The sequence below is a fragment of the Pleurodeles waltl genome, chromosome 5, assembly GCF_031143425.1.
Source record: "Pleurodeles waltl isolate 20211129_DDA chromosome 5, aPleWal1.hap1.20221129, whole genome shotgun sequence".
In the NCBI taxonomy this organism is placed as follows: Eukaryota; Metazoa; Chordata; class Amphibia; order Caudata; family Salamandridae; genus Pleurodeles; species Pleurodeles waltl.
Window position 1 is genome coordinate 1,553,220,030 of NC_090444.1, and position 24,470 is coordinate 1,553,244,499.

Sequence of the window (24,470 nt, forward strand, 5' to 3'; positions counted from 1 at the left end):
TTGAAAATGCATCAGCAAACCCCTACTTCTTCAACCACGTGAGCGATGGTAGACAATGAATGCTTAGTTAGGCATGGAGACTGCACAGGCAAGCACAGCTCTTGAATGCACAGCCTGATCCTCCCACAGCATGAAGATCCCACTTATAAATCAGGACCCTCTGTGCCGCGAGGACCTGTCATACACTGAGATGAGCAAAATGCTCATTGCAGTATGACACATATCCTTAGCGAAGCACCATTTAAGTACATACGAGTGGCACACAATTTGGAGCTTCCTTACTTAAAGCACTCTTTAAGTAAGAGAGCTTCTTACCTCCTGCACATTAACCATTTCATTACAATTTGTGGATGTATTAAGGATATTTTGCAAATGGAAAAACATTAATTTTTCTCAGAAATGTAATTGTGTTCAATCTAGCTATTGATTTTGTTTCAGAAAAAATAATTTTATAGTATAATCTATCTAACAGGTTTCGTAGATAACTAATTCGAGAGAGACAGATAATAATGTCAACATACTTTTATAAGTTTTATGGTTAACTCATCTTAAGGGGTGAGTTACCTTGAAACGAAAGAATAGGGTGGAGAGGCAGCCTGTCTATAATAGGAATGCATATTATTTCTCCAATAACAAAATAATACATTAATAAAAATAAGAAATAAAGAAACTGCATCCGGAGACTCATTCTCCTCTTTCAAATGCAATTGAAAACGCCACAGCTAAAACTGCGGTACATTATTTGGGAAATGAACTACAACAATGAGGAAAGGGCATATTTCAGTTTTCCTCCACCTACCTGACCATCTCTCTTGATGGGTGAACAAAAGGCTTTTTCCATCAAAAGAAAAGACGGAACTAAGGGCACTTTCTGGGCATGGTTGCTCCTGAGTGCCAAAACCACATAATTAAACGAGGCAACCCTCATTCTTACCAGCATCAGCAAGCGGCGCTAAACACAAGCTGATGCAAAACACTTCGAGTAACAACGTTATATTTCTCCGGCATAGACACCCGTTCAGGGCACTCCTTCTTTCTCAATCATGTGCCACAAATTATAAAAATATTCAATGAAAGATTGAGGGGCATATTTATACTCCGTTTGCGCCGGAATTGCGTCGTTTTTTTTGACGCAATTCCGACGCAAAACTAACTCCGTATTTATACTTTGGCGTTAGACGCGTCTAGCGCCAAAGTCCATGGAGTTTGCGTCATTTTTTAGCGTGGACACCTACTTTGCGTTAATGAGATGCAAGGTAGGCGTTTACGTCTAAAAAATTGACTCCGAGGCATGTGCGTCGTATTTATACTCCCGGGCAAAATTCACGCCCGGGAGTGGGCGGGTCAAATAAAATTACGTCTACCCTCGTTAGCGTCATTTTTTAACGCCTGCTCAGGGCAGGCGTTAAGGGACCTGTGGGCTCGGAAGGAGCCCAGAGGTGCCCTCCCATGCCCCCAGGGACAACCCCTGCCACCCTTGCCCACCCCAGGAGGACACACAAGGATGGAGGGACCCATCCCAGGAAACTTAAGGTAAGTTCAGGTAGGTATTTTTTTTTTTTTTTTTGGGTGGCATAGGGGGGCCTGATTTGTGCCCCCCTACATGCCACTATACCCAATGACCATGCCCAGGGGACATAAGTCCCCTGGGCATGGCCATTGGGCAAGGGGGCATGACTCCTGTCTTTGCTAAGACAGGAGTCATTTCAATGGGGGTTGGGAGTGAAAAAAAATGACGCAAATCGGGTTGAGGCGAAAAATTTGCCTCAGCCTGACTTGCCCCATTTTTTGACACCCAAACTCCATTTTCCCCTACGCCGGCGCTGCCTGGTGTACGTCGTTTTTTTCCACGCACACCAGGCAGCGCCAGCGACTAACGCCGGCTAACGTCATTGATTAAATACGGCGCCCGCATGGCGCTTCAGAATGGCGTTAGCCGGCGCTAATTTTTTTGACGCAAAACTGCGTTAGCGCAGTTTTGCATCAAAAAGTATAAATATGGGCCTGAGTACTATAAAACCAACAGACAGACACCATGATAGGGAAACCAAGGGACATATGATGTGTTGTTTAGTAACTGTTCTTTAAATTCGTTTTTAAAGTGTATCAGTGATTTCATATGGATGTGTGAAATTGATTATTAATTAGGTTTTCCTAGAAATAATTGAAAGGGAATAGAAGGGAATGCTGTGATCATAATATCCTTGGATAGAAAATTAAGTTTGTTTATTTTGGGAAACAAGATGGCAGTCTTTGCATTGTGTTTATACTGTTTTACTCCTTATCCACTAGATAATGGCATAGATGACATTAATCTACTTTTTCTTTACATGACTGTAATTTATTGTAGGTCATTTTATAGCACATTCTAACCTGGTAGGGCGGTAAGACATACTACATAAACTAGGAAGGCATTTAAATTACAATGATTATTTCATAACTGACACAGTTTAACTAAGTAACCAACAGTACGTATACCACAATTACAACAAGCTCGGCAAACCCAGCAGGTCTGTCTTTGACTGTGTGTTTTTTATGGCAATATTGAATGTATTAATAATGCAATAAGTGAATGAGAATTCATGTTTTTAGGTTTCTTGTGTAATGGTGCTTGCCCCAGTATTAGGTTTGGTGTGTAATGGTGTTTGGATCATGTTGGCAAACAAATTGCATTCAGAAAGGGGCTTCGGGTCACCCTCTTACACACATCTTGGATCATGCCGCAGTAGCATTGTTCTCACCTCTTTCTAATAGCTTAGATATGTCTTTTTACTTTTTATGGAATGCAGGAGGAAATATTTTATATCTGAAAGGCAGACTCTGTCATTACATATTTAGGGCCAGATGTAGCAACTTCCGCATTTGCGATTCGGAAATTGCGAGTCTGTGCGACTCGCAATTTCCGAATCGCAAATGCGGATGCAGAACGGTGTCTCAGACACCGTCTAAGACTCGCTATGGGGTCGCAAAGACCCACCTCATAAATATTAATGAGGTGGGTCGCATTTTGCGACCCCATAGCGAGTCCCTGCACTCACAGGGATGGTGGCCTGCTGAAGTCAGCAGACCTCCATGTCTGTAACTGCTTTTTAAATAAAGCTGTTTTTTTTATTTATTTTGCAGCCCGTTTTCCTTAAAGGAAAACAAGTTGCAAAATAAAAAAAATAACGAAACCATTTGGTTTCGTTTTTTCAGAGTAGGCAGTGGTCCATTGGACCACTGCCTGCTCTGGAAAAACCTTTTGGGCCACATTCACAAAGGGGAAGGGGAAGTGTGACACTGGTGGTAACTGCGAATTGCTTTGCGACCGCATTCGTGGTCACAAAGCAATTCCGCATTGCGATGCGAGTCACAAATAGGAAGGGAACACCCCTTCCTATTTGTGAGTCGCATTCACAATTTGCGAGTCGGTACCGACTCGCAAATTGTGAATGTGCATCACAGAAGGCTGTTTGCATGGCGCAAACTGCGATTTTCGCAGTTTGCACCATGCAAACAGCTTACTACATCTGGCCCTTAGTTCTTTATCTCATTCATGGATTTTACATATAAAGCAATATTTTTTAATTGTTTTTGTCATCAGTGGACTAGAAGACTTGAGTCTCCACACAAACAAAAATTTTAAAGGCTGTCCTCTTTTTACCCAGAGCACCATGAGGTTGCTACTGGCAACCAACCTTGGATGAGGAAAGCTGCAGTTTTTTTTAATACAGTTGACAGATGTCCTCAAAAACAACAGCTTGAAAGCTGGAGTTGCACTATATAGCAGAGAAGCTGTCTGAACAGAAGAATACAATTTAGATGGAAAGTTCTATTTGCGCTATGTGATACTCAACAGGAACAAACCTGCAGAAGATTCACAGGCCTGTTGGCCTCCAAGTGAACTGAGCTGTCTGTACATTGCTGTGACATCAGGACCTTAAAGAATGATAATGTTACAAGTGTTCATGACCAACTGTTGCTATGCTTCACTTACTGATTTCATAAATCAGTGCCAATCCATAGCTAAGAACCTTATTCTGATTAATGATTGCATAAATGTGTGGAAAACCCCTATTGTTTCACAGAGCAACTGGCTCTTATTGGCTGTGTATAATTTGTGTAATATGTCCAATATGTATTGTAATCTATAAAAACCCATGTGAACTTCTATAAATTGATCAGGTCTGGTTAGCTTCTCACAATGATAAAGCTAATATTAGAATCGTATGCTGTGTGTCTTATTACTTAAGTTTCCATAGTTGTACTACAGGGAAGACACGTATGCTCATGTACAATGATAATGTAGGGGAGATAGAGAACCTGAGTTAAACAGTCTCTTATAAAAGATTAATGCTGAAGAGGGCAGGAGGAGGCATAACATTTAGAGAATAGCAGCACTTTCTGAGCGTCACGGTTCTGCCTAGGTTAACACATAATGACTCCGTTCACCTTTTTCCTGCATTCTGCTATTTGCAATCTAACACTGGCACCAGACCAAGTAAAAAATGAATCTGACTTTGTTGCACTAATCGTATTTAGAGTTTGGAAAGGTGAGTTATATGACCTCCGTACTTATTCTCTGTATAAACAAAACCAAAACAAAACCATACTCGCACCAAACAAAACAAAGGCATGTGCACTGACAATGATGACATCTTGTGAAAATGCATACAGCACCTGTCCTTCGTCTAGGTCCACAGGTGAATACAAGGGTGCCTGAACCTGAAATTACACTATACTACCAATAGAGGTCTTCACAGAAGAGTATCATGGAGATGTAAAGCTACATTTGCACTATACCATGAACAGAGGTCCTCACAGAAGGTTACAATGTAGATGGACAACTTGTTATACTTCACTACCAACAGAGGTCCTCACAGAAGAGTGCAATGGTGAAGGAGATGGAGAGGTGCAAATGTTCTCTACTACAAACAGAAGTGTCCACTGAAGAATGCGATAGAAATGGAAAGACACTGTTGTGCTGTATTACCAACTGGGGTCCTCACAGAGAAGAAAAATTATGTCATAGCCCTTTCTGGGAGTTAACTTACACTTTGGAAGAGCGATTCATGTAAAAGGCACACAACTTTGACATCTGAAGAAAATGCATGTGTTAGAAATGAGGTCTCTAGTTGGCATTGGTTTGCACACTGCCCAAGTAGGGATCCTCACTCTAGTCAGGTTAAGGGAGTCCACAGCTACGATCCCCCTGCGCACCCTCCACCCCTTGGTAGCTTGGCACAAAAAGTATGGCTTATTTCAGAGGCAATGCATAAAGTATTTGTACACACACACACTGTAGCACAATGGAGACAACACAAAAGTACTCCACACCAATTTAGAAAAATAGCCAATATTTATCTGAGTAAAGCAAGACAAAACCAACAAAAATCAATCATACACAAGTTGAAATGCCCCTTGTTTAAAGTTTAAGCAAGTCTTAATCCAAAGCAATGTGTTGGTTTCTTACTGCGCAGAGGAGGTAATGCGTAGATTGTTTTGTCATAAGGGAGACGATGTATCAGTTCCTTACTCTCAGGGGAGGTGATGCGTCGATTCTTTCTCTGCAGTAAAGGTGATGTGTTGTTCTCTGGACACAAGGCCTAGGATCCTCACTGCAGTGCGGGGTCAATGAAAAATGGGCACCCAGGGACAATAAATGGAAAATCCAGACACACAGTGATGCGGTGAAAACAGGCACTGTGTCGATTCTGCAGCCATAAGACAGGCGCTGTGTCGATTCTCCAGCCACTGGGCAGGTTCTGCATCGATTCTTCAGCTGTGACACAGGGTTTGTGTCAGTTCTTCTGGTGCAGCACATTGATGTGTGGATTTTCTCCTACAGATCACCAGCTTGCACTTCCAAGGGCCCAGGCACTAGAGTTGGCACCACTTGGCAACTTAGGACTCTCAAAAAAAGAGCTCAAACACTGGCAGAATAAGTCTTTGATGTCCCTGAGACTTCTTAACAGGTGTCAAGCTCAGTCCAAGCCCTTGAAGAACCTTTGGAAGCAGGATGTTGAAAGCCAAGTTCAGTCCTTTCACTCCCAGGACAGAAGAAGCAAGCAAGAGGCCAGTACAACAAATCAACAGGCAGAGTGGCAGTCCCTTCTACAGCATCCAGCTCTTCTTCCTGGCAGGATTTCCTCAGTGCAGAAGGATTCTAACTATAGGATGTTAGAGGTCCAGTACTTATACCCATTTCTGTATTTGAAGTAGTCAAACTTCAAAGAGTAGTAGTTTTTGTGGCGCACAGGACCTTTCACTGCCCTAGCCTCAGACAAACTCCAGGGAGTTGGAGACTGCTTTTAGTTAGAACAGGCACAGCCCTATTCAAGTGCAAGTGTCAGCTCCCCCCACTACTCTAGCTCAGGAAGACCCATGAGCCTGGTGATGAGCCATCAGGATATGCAGGGCACACCTGAGCTCCCTTTGTGTGACTGTCTAGACTGAACGCACAAACAGCCCAACTGTCATCCTGACCAGATGTGTATTCAGTAGACAGGTGGACACACAGAATGGTTAAGCAAGAAAATGCCCACTTTCTAAAAGTGCCATTTTCAAACTTACAATTTAAAAACCAACTTCTCCAAAAGATGTATTTTTAAATTGTGAGTCCAGATACCCCAAACTCTCTATCTCTATCTACTCCCAGTGGGAAACTACACATAAAAGATATTTACTGGCAATCTCCATGTTACCTTATGGGAGAGATAGGTCTTGCAATAGTGAAAAAACTAAACTAGCAGTATTTCACTAGCAAGATATGCAAACACATCAGTACATGCCCTACCTTTTAAATACATTGCATTTGGGCCTATCTTAGGGGTGACTTACAGGTAATAAAAGGGTAGGTTTGGGTCCCGGCAAGTGGGTGCACTTGCCAGGTCAACATGGCAGTTTAAAACTGCACACACAGACACTGCAATGGCAGACCTGAGACATGTATGCAGAGCTACTCATGTGGGTGGCACAATCAGCTCCGCAGGCCCACTAGCAGCATTTGATTTATAGGCCCTGTGCACATCCGGTGCACTAGACTAGGGACTTGCTAGTAAATCAAATATGCCAATCGTGGATAAACCAATCACCAAGACAATTTAGACTGGGAGCACTTACACTCTATCAATGATCAGCAGTGGTAGAGTTTCCAGAGTCCTAAAACCAGCAAAAAGACATTCAGCACAGCATCAAAAACAGGATGTCAGAAGTGAAAAGACAGGGGAAACCGTGCCAAGAGCTGCCAGGTCTAACAACATGCAGCACTTATTTTCAGCTATGTCAAAGTTTTCCTCGAACAAGTTTACCCCAATGGAGAATGGCAACTGCATGACCACTTAGGTATGACGCTAACATCCTGGAACTTTTGCACACAGTGCATATATGTAACTGTAACACCAGAGTACCAGAAAAAAGGGCAAGGGCTACAAATCTGCTCCAGTTCCTCAAGTTGTTACCCTCTCAAGTTAGAAACAGTGCTAGAAATGTGTGTGTGTGACTTTAACCTAGAAATTTGTATATACACGCTCTTGCTACTCTAATGTCTTGTGCTTGTTTTTCTAAAGGATAAATAAATATACTAAAGCTAGTTAATAATGACAAGTCAACATTGCAAGTTACAATAAATGTTGTGAGTGTTACAGAAATAGTTGATGACACCCTATATGCATAGGGGCTAGTAGTCACTGGGAATTACAAGTGAATAAACATTTTATTTTTCGGAAACAGTTTTTGTAGGTGTCCATGTGCATGTGCAAGAACAACATGCTTTTAATCAATGTGAAACAGTTCAATAGCTGAAGTTGGCTGGTCCATCGGTCTATACTTTGTGCTGTGATATGGAAGTGCCTTATTTGATTGGCATTTGAACAGTTCAATAGCAAAAGAGTATTGATTAAGAGTCTCAATTTTTGTGTGATACCTTTTGGAACACTTGTAACTACAAGACAGTCACAGCTATCTTTTGGCTTGACCTGAAAGTTACGCCAAACTGGAAGATTCAGGTTTTGCTTCTCTAAATACATATCACTTTAAGGTGACTTTAAGGGAGGAAATTCAGAATGTAACCATGATCAGCCTGATTTAAATGTATTGCAGCATGAATATCAACCATAAACCCCTTTCCTTTCAGCAAACCCAATCTGTGGTCATTATTGGCTGTCCACCTGTGCCAGGCCAGTGGTCAGTGAAAACAATCCAAGATGACTGCAGGGTTGTAAGCGAAACATCTGTAGCTGTCAGATAAATGATACTGATGCTGGTGAGTTTTTAAAGTGGAGATATTCAATCTGAGGTTAAGAACTTTATCCTCTGTTAAATATCTTTGCCTTGACACTTGTTGATTCTGAGTAAAGGTATATGGGGTGTTTTCTTACATGAATATCTGCCAATTGTCATATGTGATGAACGTGACATTGTGAAATCTTCACATCTGTTGATGATCTCTGAATGATTTTTACCTTACCATGAGTGATAATGTCATCATAGGAGCTGATGAGCAATACATTTTCAGATCGGTTACATGTTGCCAGTTGTGAGTGACTAATTAATTAAATCACTTTGCATTTGGTTACACTTGGATCGCTCCCCAAAACTCATACACTTGTTGATTGCAGTTGACACACTATGAGTTGACCCCCTTTTGCTGCTGACACAAGACATACATTTCTCATTTTCCATAATGGATACATTTTATTCTTTTGTAGTAAATATGATAGTGTTTTGCAGTAGTTCCCAACCTGTGATCCGGGACCCCTGGGGGTCCCCGAGGACTCCTTAGGAGGCACGAGACTGCTTGGAAAATTAGACTTTATTAACAGATGAATAAAGTATATATAAAAAAGTGGCTAACTGTACAACTGAAAACTTTAAAATGTACTGTAAATGTCAAGGAATTTGAAATTGAAGGCTAAAAATTTAATTAATATCCTCTGAATGATTCATCATGTAAAAAATTAGCAATATTAATCAATCTTTTTTACATTATCAAACAACTGGCACACACTTGGGTGTGATTGACCTGCCCTTGGTGTAGTACAATGCTGAAGTGCATAGGGTCATTAATTCAGTGTCTGGAACTGACATTGCATTGTTTTTTTAATTTCACTTATTATATCTAACACTAACATGTTGCCTTTCTAACAGTTCAAAATGCTTTCATACAGTGCTTAATTTGTGCCTGTGTTTGATGGTGGTAGGCATTAGCACTCATTTTTGGAGATTGGGATTTAGAGCCTGATTTAAAGTTTGGAGAATGGTTTGCTCTATCACAAAAGTAAATGATGTCCAGTGTGCCACATTACCATTGCATGGTTTTATATGGCTTTTATAATAAGGTGGACATGATATCCTCCACATTTGTGATAGTTTAACTCGTCTGTCAAAATCTAATTCAGGCCCATAGTTTTGATTATCAGACTGAACCAGAAATATGAGAGAGGAAGGCTGGAAGGGGACAAAGCACTATGAACACAGTGAGAAAGGGAGAACACAGTGATGAACAAGAACCTGCATAAGTAAAATAAACACAGGAAACGTGGGACTGTCGGTGATAGAGGCATGAAGTGGAATAAAGACTAGAAAACCATGGTATTATGCAACCCTGGCATTCGGCTGCACTAGAGTTAAGCACCCAAGAAAAATGTTGTACCCGGTGCTTAATTTATTTACTTTACAAATAAAGTGATGCTTTGTTACTCATGCACATAACATTAGAACCTACAAATGGGTTACTGACTTCATCTGGGTCATGTTGGTGATGAACTTTTTTGAATTCAAACCCTACCGAACCATGCGATGGAAAGAAGAGAAATATTTGTGTAAAATAGTCAGGCCTCTGTCTCACTAATATATTTCTGTCCTTTCCACCCAAGAGACATGCATGGTTTTGTAATAATATGTTGAAGTAGAGTGAAGATGTGTCTAAGTTTGGTCTATATTTCGTTATGTAGTGCAGACGGGAAACAAGGAGGAACACGTGAACAGCGTACCTATGGAATGAGGGCAGTTGAAGCCAAAGCAGGATGAAAGGTGGGCTCATTCCTGGCTTTTACCTGGTCACTGAATCATTCGTTATAAACAACAGTTAAATGTGTATTTCTTTAGGAAGGAAGTGTGCGAAGCATCACACTTAATATTAAGGCTCTTTGGAGTGCTCCATAATAGGATCTGTAAGAATACTGAGGACACTTCCACTAAATCTACATCAAATTTTCCGCATTTGTTGTCTCTTAAAAAGGATTTGATCAACATTTCATCTGGCAAGACATTTCTGATGATTATGGTGTTTATGTGTGCCCCTGGATGGACTTGGAGCATTCCAGTGACTGGGGCTCTGCACTTGGGGATCACTAGTCTTGAATTCTGATATATTAGTTATGCAGTGCGTTATCTGTGTATACTTGTAGATCGCAACATAGAACTAGCTTCTGTGTGCACCTTGAGCCTATGGTTGTAACTCTAATTCATGGTGCTGGGGATTTAAATTGTAATGTAATTCACTGGGAGCCAAAGAGTGCCTTTAAAGCAGTTTTCATATGATCATGCCTCTATACTCAATGCAATCAGTCAACGTGTGATAGGAAAAATACGATGTATCTTATAATGCAGAATTTGAAGAATTGAATAACTAGAATGTTTGAGTGCTCTGTTGATAAATCATCTGTAAAAGTGGCAGGATTGTTATGAGCATAAACTGATTTAAGTTACTATGGGGGTCATTACGACATCAGCGGTCTTTTTGCAAGACCGCCGAGGGACCGCCGTGCGGAAGACCGCCTGTGCGGGCAGTTTGCCGCTCGGCGTATTATGACTGTTGGCTGCTCTCCGTCGTTATTCAGACGGACAGCCGCCAACAGCCATACTTGCGGGCGGCGGAGAAGTGGAGGTTGCTCCACCTCCACCGCCACACCAACAGAACACCGCCCAGCGAATCACGTCCTGTGATTCGCCGTGGCGGTGTTCTGTTGGAGTGGCGGTGTCGGCGGAGCTGCCCCCATGGCTCCCGTCCCCTCCCGGAGGATCGACGGAACAGGTAAGTCGATCGTCCGTTAGGGGAGGGGGTGTGGAGTGTTGTGTGTTGTGTGGGTGCATGGGGGTGTGCGTCTGTGAATGTAGAGGGGGTGTGTGAGTGCGTGTATGCTTGCGGGGGTGTTGTGTGTATGGGAATGAGTGTGTGTATGGCTGTGGGTATGTCTGTATGGATGTGTGCGTATATGTTTGAATGTGGGTGTGCGTGCCTGACTGTGTGTGTGGCTGTGGGCATGTATGTTGGGGTGTGTGCGTGTGTGTGTTGGTGGTGCCTGCATGCGTGTCGGGTGTGTGTGAGTAATGTTATGTTGGGGGTCGGGGTGGGGAGGGGGGCCCTGCCACCTTTGGGGGGTGGCAGGGGTGGTGGGGGGTGTAGGGGAGGGAGTCGGGGTGGGGGGAGGGGGAGATCCCTATCAGTGCCAGGGAAGGAATTTCCTGGCACTGATAGTGCTTACTGCCATGGATTTCATGGCGGTTCAAACCGCTGGAAATCCACGGCGGTAAGCCGGGTCCAAATACCGCCGGCAGTATACTGATGGCCGCAGGGCTGGAGACCGAGGCCTCCAGCCCGGCGGTCGTTTCCGCCCTGGCGGTCGGGACGGAGAACCGGTGGATGACCATGGCGGTAACCGCCATGGTCATAATTCACCAAGGTAAGACTGCCAGCCTGTTGGCGGTCTTACCGCCGGTTCTCCGCCATCCGCCAGGGTTGTAATGGCCCCCTATGTCTCTGCAATAAGTAAAATGCTATAGCCACCGTCTTAACGTGTTCCATTGGGTGTGGCCTGGTAATATATTTGCACATTAGCTAAATGGATTGTCCTGGTAACACAACAATATTTTTTGTTTTGGGGCTGTGAGTGATTGTACAATTTTTCTTCTTCCACTATCAGACGTGCTCCAAGCAATGTGTTATGTTGGGATTCCCTGTTTTGTTTTCCACGTAGATGGGGTATGGGTTCCTTGCACATACATCTATACTTAAAGGTGTTGTCGTCTTTATTACACATGGCTTTGGAAGTATAAACATATATTTAGGATCGGAACCACTATAAGACATACATATTTGTTCTGGAGAGGTATGTTCATTTCTTTGATCCATTTCTTACTGTGTTGGAGTTGTGGCGTTCCCGTGTAGAGAGGTGGAGTGGGAGTATCAATACCACTAGATTGCTGAAACCCCTCCGTCCCCAACAACATTTTTCAGGGGTTAGAAAGAAGCATGATGAAGGAAAGAGACAGCAAACTATAACTGGTTAATCTCAACAGGAAGCTGTTTAGACGGACTTCCTTTCAACTGTGCAATGTTCTGGCGTGAGCAGGCTACGGGGAGTGACACTTGCCTTGAGCACGTTTCAGTGAGTGGACACTGCAGAATCCTTTAAAATGTTCCTCGTGTGACATGAAGTCTAGGAGTCATCAGCAGAGAATTAGGTGCCCCCGAAAACACACATATCAATAACACGTCATAAACATATCCACAGGTTGAATAATTAATAGCTCCTGTTAAAAGCAGGAAAAAGATGCATAATGAATTTATCTGATGGATGTCAAAGCTAATGTAGACCATTGTCATGCTAATGATGACGGCAGTACAACTAAGGCCATGTAGGTAATGACAGAGGCACATTTTCGGAACCCTTTAGAGGAGGGGACAGGATAAAGTGCTTTATCGCCTGCTTGCATAAGTCCAGTCCAGTCTTGAGCCAGGAGAACATTACCACATTTTGGCTCAAAATATGACTGAAATGAAGCAGCCACATGGTCACAGATATGTTTTGTGATTTGGGCAAACCAATAACCCTTACTTCCCATCACCAAATGCCTTGAGGCCTGGGGGCGACTTTTCCTTTCTAGTACTCTGTGAGAAATCTTTAAAAATTAAACCAAACAGATTGCAGTGAACAATGCTCCAGAGGAAAAAGACATACATTAATCTCCTTGGAATCATCTTCATCTATCCGTCTGGGTTTCAGTTTAGTGTAGTCTACCGGCAAATCCCAGCAGTCCTCCTCATTCATTTGGTAACACCGGCTATTCATCACCGCCTGACGCTGTGGTGACATTGGCTCCAAAGGAGTCAAAATGGTGCAGCAGCCGTCGCGTTGTCGCGGTTTGTTGACGCTTAGATCCAACGTTCCATTTTCATCAGCGTCAGTGTCAGGATTCTGTTTAGTGAAAAATTATACTGTTAAATAATCTTTTCGTGTGAAATGTTTACAGCTTTCAAATGTCTTCCCCTTCTTTTCGTTTTGCTACTCCAGATATACGTTTGTTGACTAACAGTGCAGTCTATTCTGTGCCTAGGTACACTTAAACTTGTACTCTTCTGCACCTTACCTGTGATTCTGCATTAGTCATTTCCTCTGTACATTAGTAATGTCCCTTAGGTATGCACGCTCACATCATTAATACGTTTCACTGACAGAACGATTTTTTTTGGCTGAAGGCACGTTTCATGAACACATCACGGTAAGAGGGACCAACGCTTAGGCCAAGGGACGCATCAGAGAAGGGGCCATGCACGCCATCTCGCAGGCTGCCTCCAAGGACGCTACACTGGAGTGCAGCCTGCAGGTGCAGAGAGAACGTCTGGCTATCTGGCACACGCACAGCAGCTGGGCAGTTCTGTGGCACCCATTGGTCAATCTCTAAGCACCCTTCTTCTGATTGCAAGTGTTTTTGATTTCACGTGCTCATTTAGCATTGAACCTAGGGAGGCCTGACGTCAGGAGGGGAAGGATACATGTCAACCAGTCAAAAACACCGTCAGACCGACATGGTTGCTCTTTGTGCGGGAGCAACACAGGAGTGTGGTAAAAAGCAATCAAATCACGAAGAAGTTGTGGACCCAAAGCAGGTACAGCACACAATAGGTCTGTTTACCAACAGAAAGCTAAAGCTTCCTGTAAGTGAGACCTAAAATGCACTGCTGGATACTTATCAAACAAAATGTTGCAATTCATGAATGAGGCCACTTTTATTTGTTGTGCCGGTTCTATTTTCTGTCACTGGCGACCCTGCCTCATGGAAATATTTAACATTTAGGAATAAGTGATGAAAAACACTTAATTCCAAGGCTCACACATTTTCAACGATGTTATGAAGATTTTCATTTCTGAACTTAACTGTGAGTCACTGTGAGTAAGGGTGGCGATGATATTCATTAACCCGGCAAAATGCACACAGAAAATCCATCTTTTCTAGGCATCATAGTTTGAAAGCCTGGGTTGGGGTTTAAACCATAAATCACAAGAGCACATACACACAGCAATCCGTCACTGTTCAAGAGAGAGAGGGCGCTTCAAAGGAGATTTGATTTCCGAGCTGGTGAGAATGCTACTGCCTTCGGAGGTAATATAACAGAGCAGGATTGCATTCTGGGACGGGGAGCTCTGCCTCTGGAGTATTACCTTGATTCATTATGCATTAGTATTCCATCTGAGCGCCTTTTGTCAGAAATAAAATGTTGATTACCTCAATCATGCTAATTTTTCTTAGATTCGTCTCCCATAAGTGTCATATTCATTTTTTTAAAAGGGAGGAACTGGGTTGTCTTTTTTTCCTAGCTTCACCAAGCAATTCTTCCGATGTGATTTATTTAATGTTTGCAATATCACCTCCGTGCTCTGTTAATAGTACAGATTACTGCATTCCACTGGAATCTTATAAAGTAAATCAGTGGTAATGCAAGGTACTCTGTGCACGAGCATCGGGCACCTGGCCTTAGATCTCCCGAGTCCACGGAGGGGAGTGGGGAGGAGGAATGTACAGTGCAAGGTGGGGGGGGGGGGGGGTCTCAAGTTTCCTTACGTCACTGAGTATTAACTTAAATTGGCTATTGTTGGACCTGGCCCTTTTACAGGGTCATTCCCCAGACATTTTGCTTTTTGCCTCTTTATTTTTCTGACCTTTGTTGGCTGACGTTTTGATTCTGAGCACTTTTTCACTGCTAACCAGTGCTAAAGTGCATGTGCTCTCCCTTACAAAATTGGTATGATTGGCTTATACCTAATTGGCATATTTAATGTACCTATGAGTCCCTTGTAAAGTGGTATCCCTATACCTAGGGCCTGTAAATTAAATGCTACTAGTGGGCCTGCAGCACTGCTTGCGCCACCCACTGAAGTAGACTTTCAAACCTGTCTCAGGCCTGCCCCCACAGGGACCTGGCATCTAAATTTACTTCCCAGGCCCAGAACTCCACTTTTACTACATGTAAGTCACCCCTAAGGTACGCACTAGCTAGCCCTTTGGGCAGGGTGCCATGTATGTAGAAGGCAGGACATGTGCCATGTTGCGTGGCCTGTCCTGGTAGTGACAAACAGCCTAACTTGGTGTCTCAGTGCTGTGAGTGCTGTCTTCTCATAGGATTGCATTGGAAATGCCCTTCCTTATGTGTAAGGGGTATTGTCTGATTTATGAGGGGTAGCGTAGGCGTGTTTGGTATGGTTGTGATAGTGATGAGAAATGCTGCTTACTGGTGTAGGTGTATTTTTTATTACTATCACAGAAATGATACTTCTAGAAAGAGCACATTTATCTGTGCTTATGACTTTGGTGTGTTGCAGCTTGCCTCCAATCCACGTCTGGGCAGACTGACAGTTGGGGCTTTGTGCATACTTCTCAGACAGCCTGAACACAGGGAAGGTGGATGTGTCACATAGATGCATCCACATATTGTAAAGCCTTCCTTGGCTGAGAGAAAGGAGAGGCGGGGCACACCTGCATTTCTGAAGGCTGTGCCCTGGCCTCACACAATCGGGTCGTTTACCCCCCACTGATGTTTGGAGCCTGTGCTGGAGGAGAGAAATGGCACTCCCAGAACCAGTTGTAACTGGTTGGAACCCCCTCTCCTCCCTATTGTAAAACACACTGAAAACTTAGTATAAGTACAGGGGAATGTTCCCCACAATTTAGACATCTTTTGGACATTCTTGGGACTCCAGGAACTTTACCTGGAGCTGGACCGGACGCTGTTGAAAGGACTCACCAGGACCCCCTTGGCCTGCTGGTGCTGTGCTGACCTGTGACCTGCCTGGTCACAAGGAGGAACTGCTTGTAACCCCTTGTTGTGCTGAGCTGCTACTGATTTCTCCAGCCCTGCACCCCCTTCCTCATCAGTTGTCTACAGAGGCAGGGTGCTGTGGCCCCTGACCTCTATACATTTCTTCCAGCACAAGGAGTGATGCTGTTGCTGCCTCGTGCTTTGGGGGCACTCCTTTGTGACCATTAAAGAGCTTTTCCAGAAGAGCGCTTTTCTGACTGGAGAAAATCACTTCTGCAGCCTCGGCTGCAGACTTGGCTGTAGCGCTTTGAAAAGTACTCTTTTAATTGCCCCCAAATCACTGCTGCGCTCTTTCCAGTGCCCCTGGGGCACGTGAAGTAGCAAAGCGGAGCAAGCATGCTCCTGTCGGTTCCCCTGGGACATGGTCCACTCTTGGGAGCACCCCGGGGGCACTCGCAGCCTCCAACTTGCTACTAAACCTTCACTGCGTGGCCCGGGATCCACCGCATACACTCGCGCACCACATCGGGTGCGGGTGAGTGTCTTCTCAGTCCCCAGGAGGGGTCCAAACTTCAAAAGCTTCACCGCAGGACTCGGGTAAGGTGTGGGAAGCGCCCCCTTCCCCCAGTCTCTGCCCTAGGAGCAGGACGCTCCTTTTTCTTAGAAAACTGACATTTTTGTTTTTGTAAAACAGGGAAGGGAGACCTCAATGGAGGCCCCCTTCTTCTCGCCCCTAATTGTTGTTGGGTCTGCCCTGGCCCCCACCCCGAGGACAGGGTGTGAGGAGGCTGAGGCAGGCCCCCATCCAAGTCACGGGCCCCCGGACGGGGCCGTTTTCTCCAAGGAGAGGGTGCTGACCACCCTTCTCCTCAGGAGCTCCGAGTGGTCCCCGTAGAGGGCGCAGGAGCGCCGGGGGACCCCCATGCTCTTCCAGGCACAGTGAGTGCCTCTTCACTAGGAAAACAGGTACTTTTAGAGATATAGTGGCTCAGTGAGCCAAGTATGGACCTAGGGGAATCTATATGATTTACCTGCTTTTCCTGCCAGTACATATATGTGCTAATGTTCCTTTTATGGGCATGATTTGCTGATACGTATTTTTATGACTTGTGAGATGTTTTTAGGAGTTATTCATGACAAGTGCATAGAATTCTTACTGTAATTCCAGACTACTGCTTGTGTTGCAGAATCCTGAGTACTTACAAGTTCAAATGTGACAACTCCGTATACCTGTAGAGTATTAATAACTTGTGTAACGTTCTGACAACTGCTAAGGTAGCAGGGTATTACTAATGTAATGTTGGTCTAATTATGTTTTGTGCAATACAGTTTATTTTTACATAGCTCAGTGTTGTGTTTACTTTGTGGTGTACATTTTGCGTCACATGTGTTGTGTGTGTTGTGCAAACGCTTTACACATTGCCTCTGGGATAGGCCTTACTGCTCGTGCCGAGCTACCAAGGGGGTGAGAAAGGTTATCTTGGGCTTGTAACTCCCTTGCCCTGACTAGAGTGGGTAGGTACTGCCTGGCTGAGGTGCATATCCTAGCCAATCAGAAACCCCATTTCTAACAGTTATACTAGAATAGATCAGTCATATAATCATTAATAGTCAAAAGGATATGCATACACAGTAATTGTAAATTATGAGAAAAAAAGCTGAATCCAGGAGTTGCAAAAGGCTGTTTCGGCAGTCGTGCTTTTGATAGCAATTAACTGTGGAAAATAGGGGGCATCTTATTGTGAAGACAGAGGTCATGGTTGTGGGTGTATAAGAGTGGGTCTTTGTTCAACTCCCCTTCAGCCATTGGCTGTTTTTTTTAAAGCTGCTATTGGCTGGATGAGCAGTTGTTAAAACCATGGCATATCATGATAAGCTTCACGAGACATTAAGTAGTCCCTTGTGGTAACTTTCCATTCTTATCCCACCCTCATCACTGCCTTAGTGACCCACCAGGCTCTCCCAACCCCCAGGTGTAGGATTTGGCCCACCTCCATCTGCTGGTCTTCACCGCCTCCCACTACCTACTACTGATATGTTTGTACTTTTGGATTTGCAATTGCTCAGTAAATTGCCTCACAAACATTGGCAAAGCCAAACCATTGTGCATACAGATGCATATAGGGTGGCTATCTCCTAATGGTGTTGTTTATGTTTTTTGAAAATACATTTCAAGATGGCTGACGAACATGCATCTACAGTAGCCAGATTGGAACAGCTTTTCAGAAAACATAAGCAATTCTGTCACAAGCTGGTCACAATGTATGCATGCATGCACAGTGCCCGTCTTGTAATGGTTTTACTATTGTTTTCTTAAAATCCATCAGCCCTCCTGTAATGTGATTTTCACAAACATAACACACTCTATTACAAGATACCCACCACGCATACACATGCATGCTTGTGGATGTGCACAGTCCATCCTGTAATTGATTTTCAAATAAGTATGAGATACTTGTTAGTCCTGGAATCCTTGGTGTGATTTCCCCCTAACTTTTTACCTTCAGACCTCCTGTTTTTGCTGACTTTGTTTTTGCTGGTCTTAGGACTCTGCACACTTTACCACTGCTAACCAGTGCTTGTGCACTCCTTAAAACATGTTAGATTGGATACCCAAAAGGCATACTTAATTTAATTGTCAGTACATAGTGGCCTACAGAACTGATTGTGCCACCCACTTAAGTAACACTTTAAACATTTCTTGGGCCTGTGTGTGTGCAGTTTTAAATTGCCATTTCGACCTGGAAAAGTAAACCTTTTGCCAGGTCCAAACTTTCCTTTTTAATAAGTATACGTCATCCTTAGGGCAGGCCTTAGGCAGGGTGCAATGTATTTAAAAAGGTGGAATATGTACTCTTAAGTTTTACATGTCCTGGTAGAGAAAAACTAAATTTTCACTACTGCAAGGTTTACCTCTCCCATAGGATAACATTGGACTTACCTTATTATTACATGTTAAAAGCGTCATTTCCAAATGGGACCAGATAATCATTTCCTATTTAGTGTTTCTGTATTTGCAATTTAAAATCCTAACTTATGGTGATGTCAGATTTTAAATTACAATTTTGAAAATACCACTTTTAGAAAGTTGGCATTTCCTTGCCTTACCCATTTGGTGCGTACAGCCTGGCTCCGGTTCACATGACTGGGTGTGGGTGACAGTTGGACTTTGTGTATTCCTCCTAGACAGCCACACACAATGTGGAGTTTAGGTGTGACAGGATAGGCCATCACTAGCATGATAGTAGGAAAGAGCTAGGCCCAGCCCCAATCACACTTGAATAGGCTGTGTCCTGTCCCGGCTGTTCGTGCTGCTCCAACAGCTTCCCATGAGGCTTTCCCTGCTCTTCGCTGCCCCCTCAAACAGAAACAGGATTCTTGTCATGAATTCAAGAAGGTATTAATCTTTTTGGCCTTGTTTAATTTATTAAATTCTGCCATATTTTTCTAACCTGGTGTGGACCCATTTTTGTGTGGTGTTTTCACTTTATTACTGTTTGAAGTATTGCACAAATACCTTACACATCACCTCTAAGTTAAGCCTGACTGCTCTGTGCCAAGCTACCAGAGGGTTGAGCAAAGGTTAATTTGGGGTTCGTTTGTGTCTCACCCTGACAAGGATTGTGGTTGATGCTTGACTAGAGATGACAGACACCCCTCTCAACCAAGAACCCAATGTCTCACAGTACTCCATTACAAGGTGGCCACCATGCATGCATACAAATGCACAGTGGCTCTCCTGTTATTATTTTTCTTATTTGTTTTATTATCCATTAAAATGTGACCACTGTCCATGCATGTGCATCTGCCAACTAGGAATTGATTTTCTAAAAACATAAGATACCCCATTACAAGATGCCCACAATGCCTGTGCATTTTTGCACGAAACATATCCTTTAATGGTTTAAAAAAAAAAATAAACATGGAATACCGGCCTTGGGGTTTCTACACAAGATAAAGATATAAATAGTAACTTAGTGGTTCTAAACAGGGCTGATAACAAATGTCACCCTTGAACAGCCATTTGCACCCGGGGTGATGCCTGTTTAAGGTTGCATGGACTATCTCCTATGTGATTGGATGTAATTTTAAATTGAGGATACAGATCTACTGCGTGCATTGTAGATAGAAATCAAATTCATGAGGTTTACTGTTAATCATGAAAGGTTTGTGATATGGCCATGCTCCTAAAATTGCATGTGACACATTTTGTGGAGGCCTTGCTAGACACAATGACATCAATGTTAAAGTGCTGTGCATGGGCCATATATCTGCTCTGCCCTCCTAACTTTGCAAAGTACAGTAAGGTACCTAAATGCATCTATGATTGTTTGCATGATTTGTGTTAATGCCTGTCTTTCCAAAGCACCCCAAAAATATTAGCGGGGTCTATTACTGAGTTTTGAGCATGTGCACATGCTGTTGCCTAATAAAATATGTAAATGTTTACAAGCTATTGTAGGAACATAGTTATAATTATTCCACAACCATCTTCATGACTCAAAAAACGGACCTTACTTTTACAACTTCCCATGTAGACACATGGGGCCTGATACGCAAATACATTTTTGCTGTGGCAAAGCCTGCAATTCACAAAATCAAAGAGTTTGCCACTGCAAAATGGCTTTTTTTATGTACAAAATCCATTTTCCGATTTGGTAATACGTTTCTGAATCGTAAATGGCTTTAGAAATCCATAATGAATTGCTATTTGGAAGAGTCTTGTTTAACACGCTCCTTCCAAACAGCGATTCATTAAAATATGTCTCAATGTTTTGTGACCAAGATTTGGTTGCAAACTTGAAATCTTACAGACATCTCAAAGGAGCCGTTAACCTATTTTCATATGGGAAGCTGTCAGACCGCTTCCTTTATGAATATTAAAAGTGGTTCACTGAACTACTGCCAGTTCTCAAGCAAACAAAAAACTTTTCTTCTTAAATACAGCCCTGTTTCCTTTAAGGAAATCGAGCTGCATTTAAACACATTTAATATAAAATCACAGACATGCTGAGCACAGCAGACCACCATCCCTGTGATGGCGTCCAATCATAGTAAATCACAATTTACGATCTATCTCATGAATATTGATGTGGTAGTTTTGAACACGACCCACTAGGATTCAGAATTTTGTGAACTTATCTATTAGTGCATAAGTCATTTTGCAAAAAATCCTTTTCACAAAAAGTCGGTGAGCAATCTGCAATCACTTTTAGCAAGTGTAAATTTCATGCATCAGGCCCATTGTTTCAAGATCACTGAATTAACCTACTGAGCTTCAATACATCAGATGGCGATAAAGTGCCACCATTCCACGTAACATTAAATTGTCCATTATACTATGCATCTCCACACAGTTGTCCCTTTTTTGTTTACTGCCTTTTTTTTGTGAAAACATATAATAAAAATCCTGCAATTGCTGAGGAACCATTTAATGCGACAACCCAATGTCAGAAAAGTAAATGTGAGTTGAACATGTATGTGATCCAGATCCCATCTTGTGTATGAGGTAATTGCTCACCTTTTTGTAAGGGACATCTTTATACAATCGTCATATTTATTTCTTCATGAGACAGAATATCACAACTTCTTCACATTTTGTCATGTGGGTACTTAAAGTCCGCAGTGTTGTGCTGAAGGTCTTTTTTCATTTATGTGAGCTGTTGTGTGGATCAGAATCACTACTAATTGTGGTTCACCTATGCTTCACAAACGCACAGAATCTTTGGCGTATATGCTACAGTGTATTCTTCAGAGGTTTCTGTGTTTAGAAAGAGAGAGTGGGACATAAATGCTGCCCTCATTGGCTAAGATGATTATCTTCACTTTGGCAAAGTTTACATTTTTAAAACGTACAAGTCTCATTGTCTTGTTTGCAAGTGTGATTGGTTCTTTTTGCTTATGGTGTTGATGCCACTGGCTTCAACATCCTTTAAGACTATAAAAAACATATTTACGTTGTTAGACTTGGCATTCTTGGCGTGGTCTCCCCTAACCTTTTGCCTCTGTTTCCCAGGTTGTTGATGTGTGCTAGACTCTGTTTTGCTGTTTTTGTCACTCTTGGCACTTTTCCACTTCTATCCAGTGCTAAAGTGCAAGTGCTCCTATGCAACATATATGTGTAAATTGGCGTTCCATGATTGGCCCAAGACACATACCAGAGTGTTGGAGACTGCATTGTGTGAGGGCAGGAACAGCCCTTTCAGGTGTGAGTGACCACTCCTACCCTCTTTCCTAACACATATGACTCATCAGGATATGCAGGCTAGGTCCTGAGCTCGCCCCCCACGACCGCAGCACCAACCTGCTGCCCTCTGCCTCTGTCCCACGAGCACGCTGCCGTTTGCGTGTTCGAGGCCCTCCTCCACCCGCAGGCATCCTCCTGCGCCTCATCCCTGGTGGCTAGTGGGCTCACTTGACCCGTGTGCCGCTTCCGCCGTCCTGTAAGTGTTTTTTTGGCTTTTTCGTTTTTTCCGCTCCTCGCCGCCGGCGCTTCTGCCCCCTTTGTGCCCCCCTGATTGCTGTCTCCCCGATCGTGTATTGTGCCATTATTGTATTTCTTATTGTATTTTCTCTTTGTAACTGCTTGTAGTTTTGCTCGTTTTCAGTGTTTTTTGCCCCTTGTGCGCTCCCCGTTCCCTGCCGCTGCCTCCCTGCTGCCCCGCCCCCCTCGCGCCCCCATTTGCCGCTCCCTCCCGCCTCCCAGCTGCTCCTCCCTCCCCCCTCCCTTCTTAATGGCTGGCGCTGCACGTCGCAAGTGAGCGAACTCTGACCTGTTTCAGGTCCTGAGCTCGCCCCCCACGACCGCAGCACCAACCTGCTGCCCTCTGCCTCTGTCCCACGAGCACGCTGCCGTTTGCGTGTTCGAGGCCCTCCTCCACCCGCAGGCACCCTCCTGCGCCTCATCCCTGGTGGCTAGTGGGCTCACTTGACCCGTGTGCCGCTTCCGCCGTCCTGTAAGTGTTTTTTTGGCTTTTTCGTTTTTTCTGCGCCTCGCCGCCGGCGCTTCTGCCCCCTTTGTGCCCCCCTGATTGCTTTCTCCCCGATCGTGTATTGTGCCATTATTGTATTTCTGATTGTATTTTCTCTTTGTAACTGCTTGTAGTTTTGCTCGTTTTCAGTGTTTTTTGCCCCTTGTGCGCTCCCCGTTCCCTGCCACTGCCTCCCTGCGGCCCCGCCCCCCTCGCGCCCCCATTTGCCGCTCCCTCCCGCCTCCCAGCTGCTCCTCCCTCCCCCCTCCCTTCTTAATGGCTGGCGCTGCGCGTCCGCGCCGCTGGCGCGCCGGAGGCGCGCCAGAGGCAAGCCCGTCTGCGCCCGTCCGCGCCTGGACCGCGCCTGGACCGCGCCCAGCGCCACACCCCCTGGCCCTCGCGCCCCCCGCATCCGCTACTCAATCGACGAACTCCGCGCCTTCAACCCCGGCCCCTCCACTGAATGCTGCCGGGCATCCCCGAAGCACACTAAAGGACCTTTTTCCTGCCGTACCTGCAACTTCTCCTGCATCAGAACGACCAATCCAACTACTGAAACATTCAACCCCAACCACCTGAACTGCATCCTCATCAACACCCGCTCCGCACGAAAACACGCCATCGAGCTCTGGGATTTGCTCGACACCACTGCTCCTGACGTGGCTTTCCTGACCGAAACCTGGTGGAACGACTCCTCGTCTCCGGACATCGCCATCGCCATACCGGACGGCTACAAAATCACCAGAAGAGATCGAACCAACGGAATCGGCGGCGGAATAGCCATAGCTCACAAAGCTACCCTCAAAATCCACACCCACTCGGACGACACCCTCAGGACAGCCGAACACCTCCACTTCCAGATCCACACGGACCCCAACACGACCCTCAGAGGAACCCTCATTTACCGCCCTCCAGGACCAAGAGCCCCCTTCAGCGACACCATCGCCGACCTTGCAAGCACCCACGCCCTCGCTTCCCCGGATTACATCCTCCTGGGAGATCTGAACTACCATCTGGAAAATGCCAACGACGTCAACACCGCATCACTGACCTCCAACCTCCTCAACCTCGGACTCCGCCAGCTAGTCAACACGCCCACCCACATCGCCGGACACACCCTTGACCCCCTCTTCACCTCAAGCAACCACATCTCCTTCAGCCACACCTCCGAACTCCACTGGACCGACCATCACTGCGTCCATTTCACCTATAAGAAAACCACAGAGCAACACCGCATCCAGCTACCTCCCCACCGCCGCTGGGGCAAAGTCACCCAAGACCAACTGACCAGCACCCTCATCAACAACCTTCCACCCGACGCAACCGACCCGAGCACAGTCGCCATCAACCTCCATCAATGGATCCTCGACTGCGCCAACACCCTTGCCCCTCTCAAGAAACCCACCGCCATCCAAGGAAAGAAAAAACCAGCCTGGTTCACAGACGATCTAACCACCTCCAAAAGCATCTGCCAGAAGCTC

The 24,470-nt window shown here is 44.5% G+C and overlaps 1 protein-coding gene across 26 annotated transcripts in view; it reads right to left on the minus strand.

The window, feature by feature from the left end:
* MYT1L (myelin transcription factor 1 like) overlaps positions 1 to 24,470 on the minus strand; it is a 1,206,615-nt gene that overhangs the window by 148,188 nt on the left and 1,033,957 nt on the right. For all 26 annotated transcript variants that reach the window (XM_069235880.1, XM_069235860.1, XM_069235873.1 and 23 more), the window contains one exon: positions 12,942 to 13,178. In XM_069235880.1, the coding sequence (XP_069091981.1) occupies positions 12,942 to 13,178 (237 nt within the window). The remainder of the gene's footprint in view (positions 1 to 12,941; positions 13,179 to 24,470) is intronic.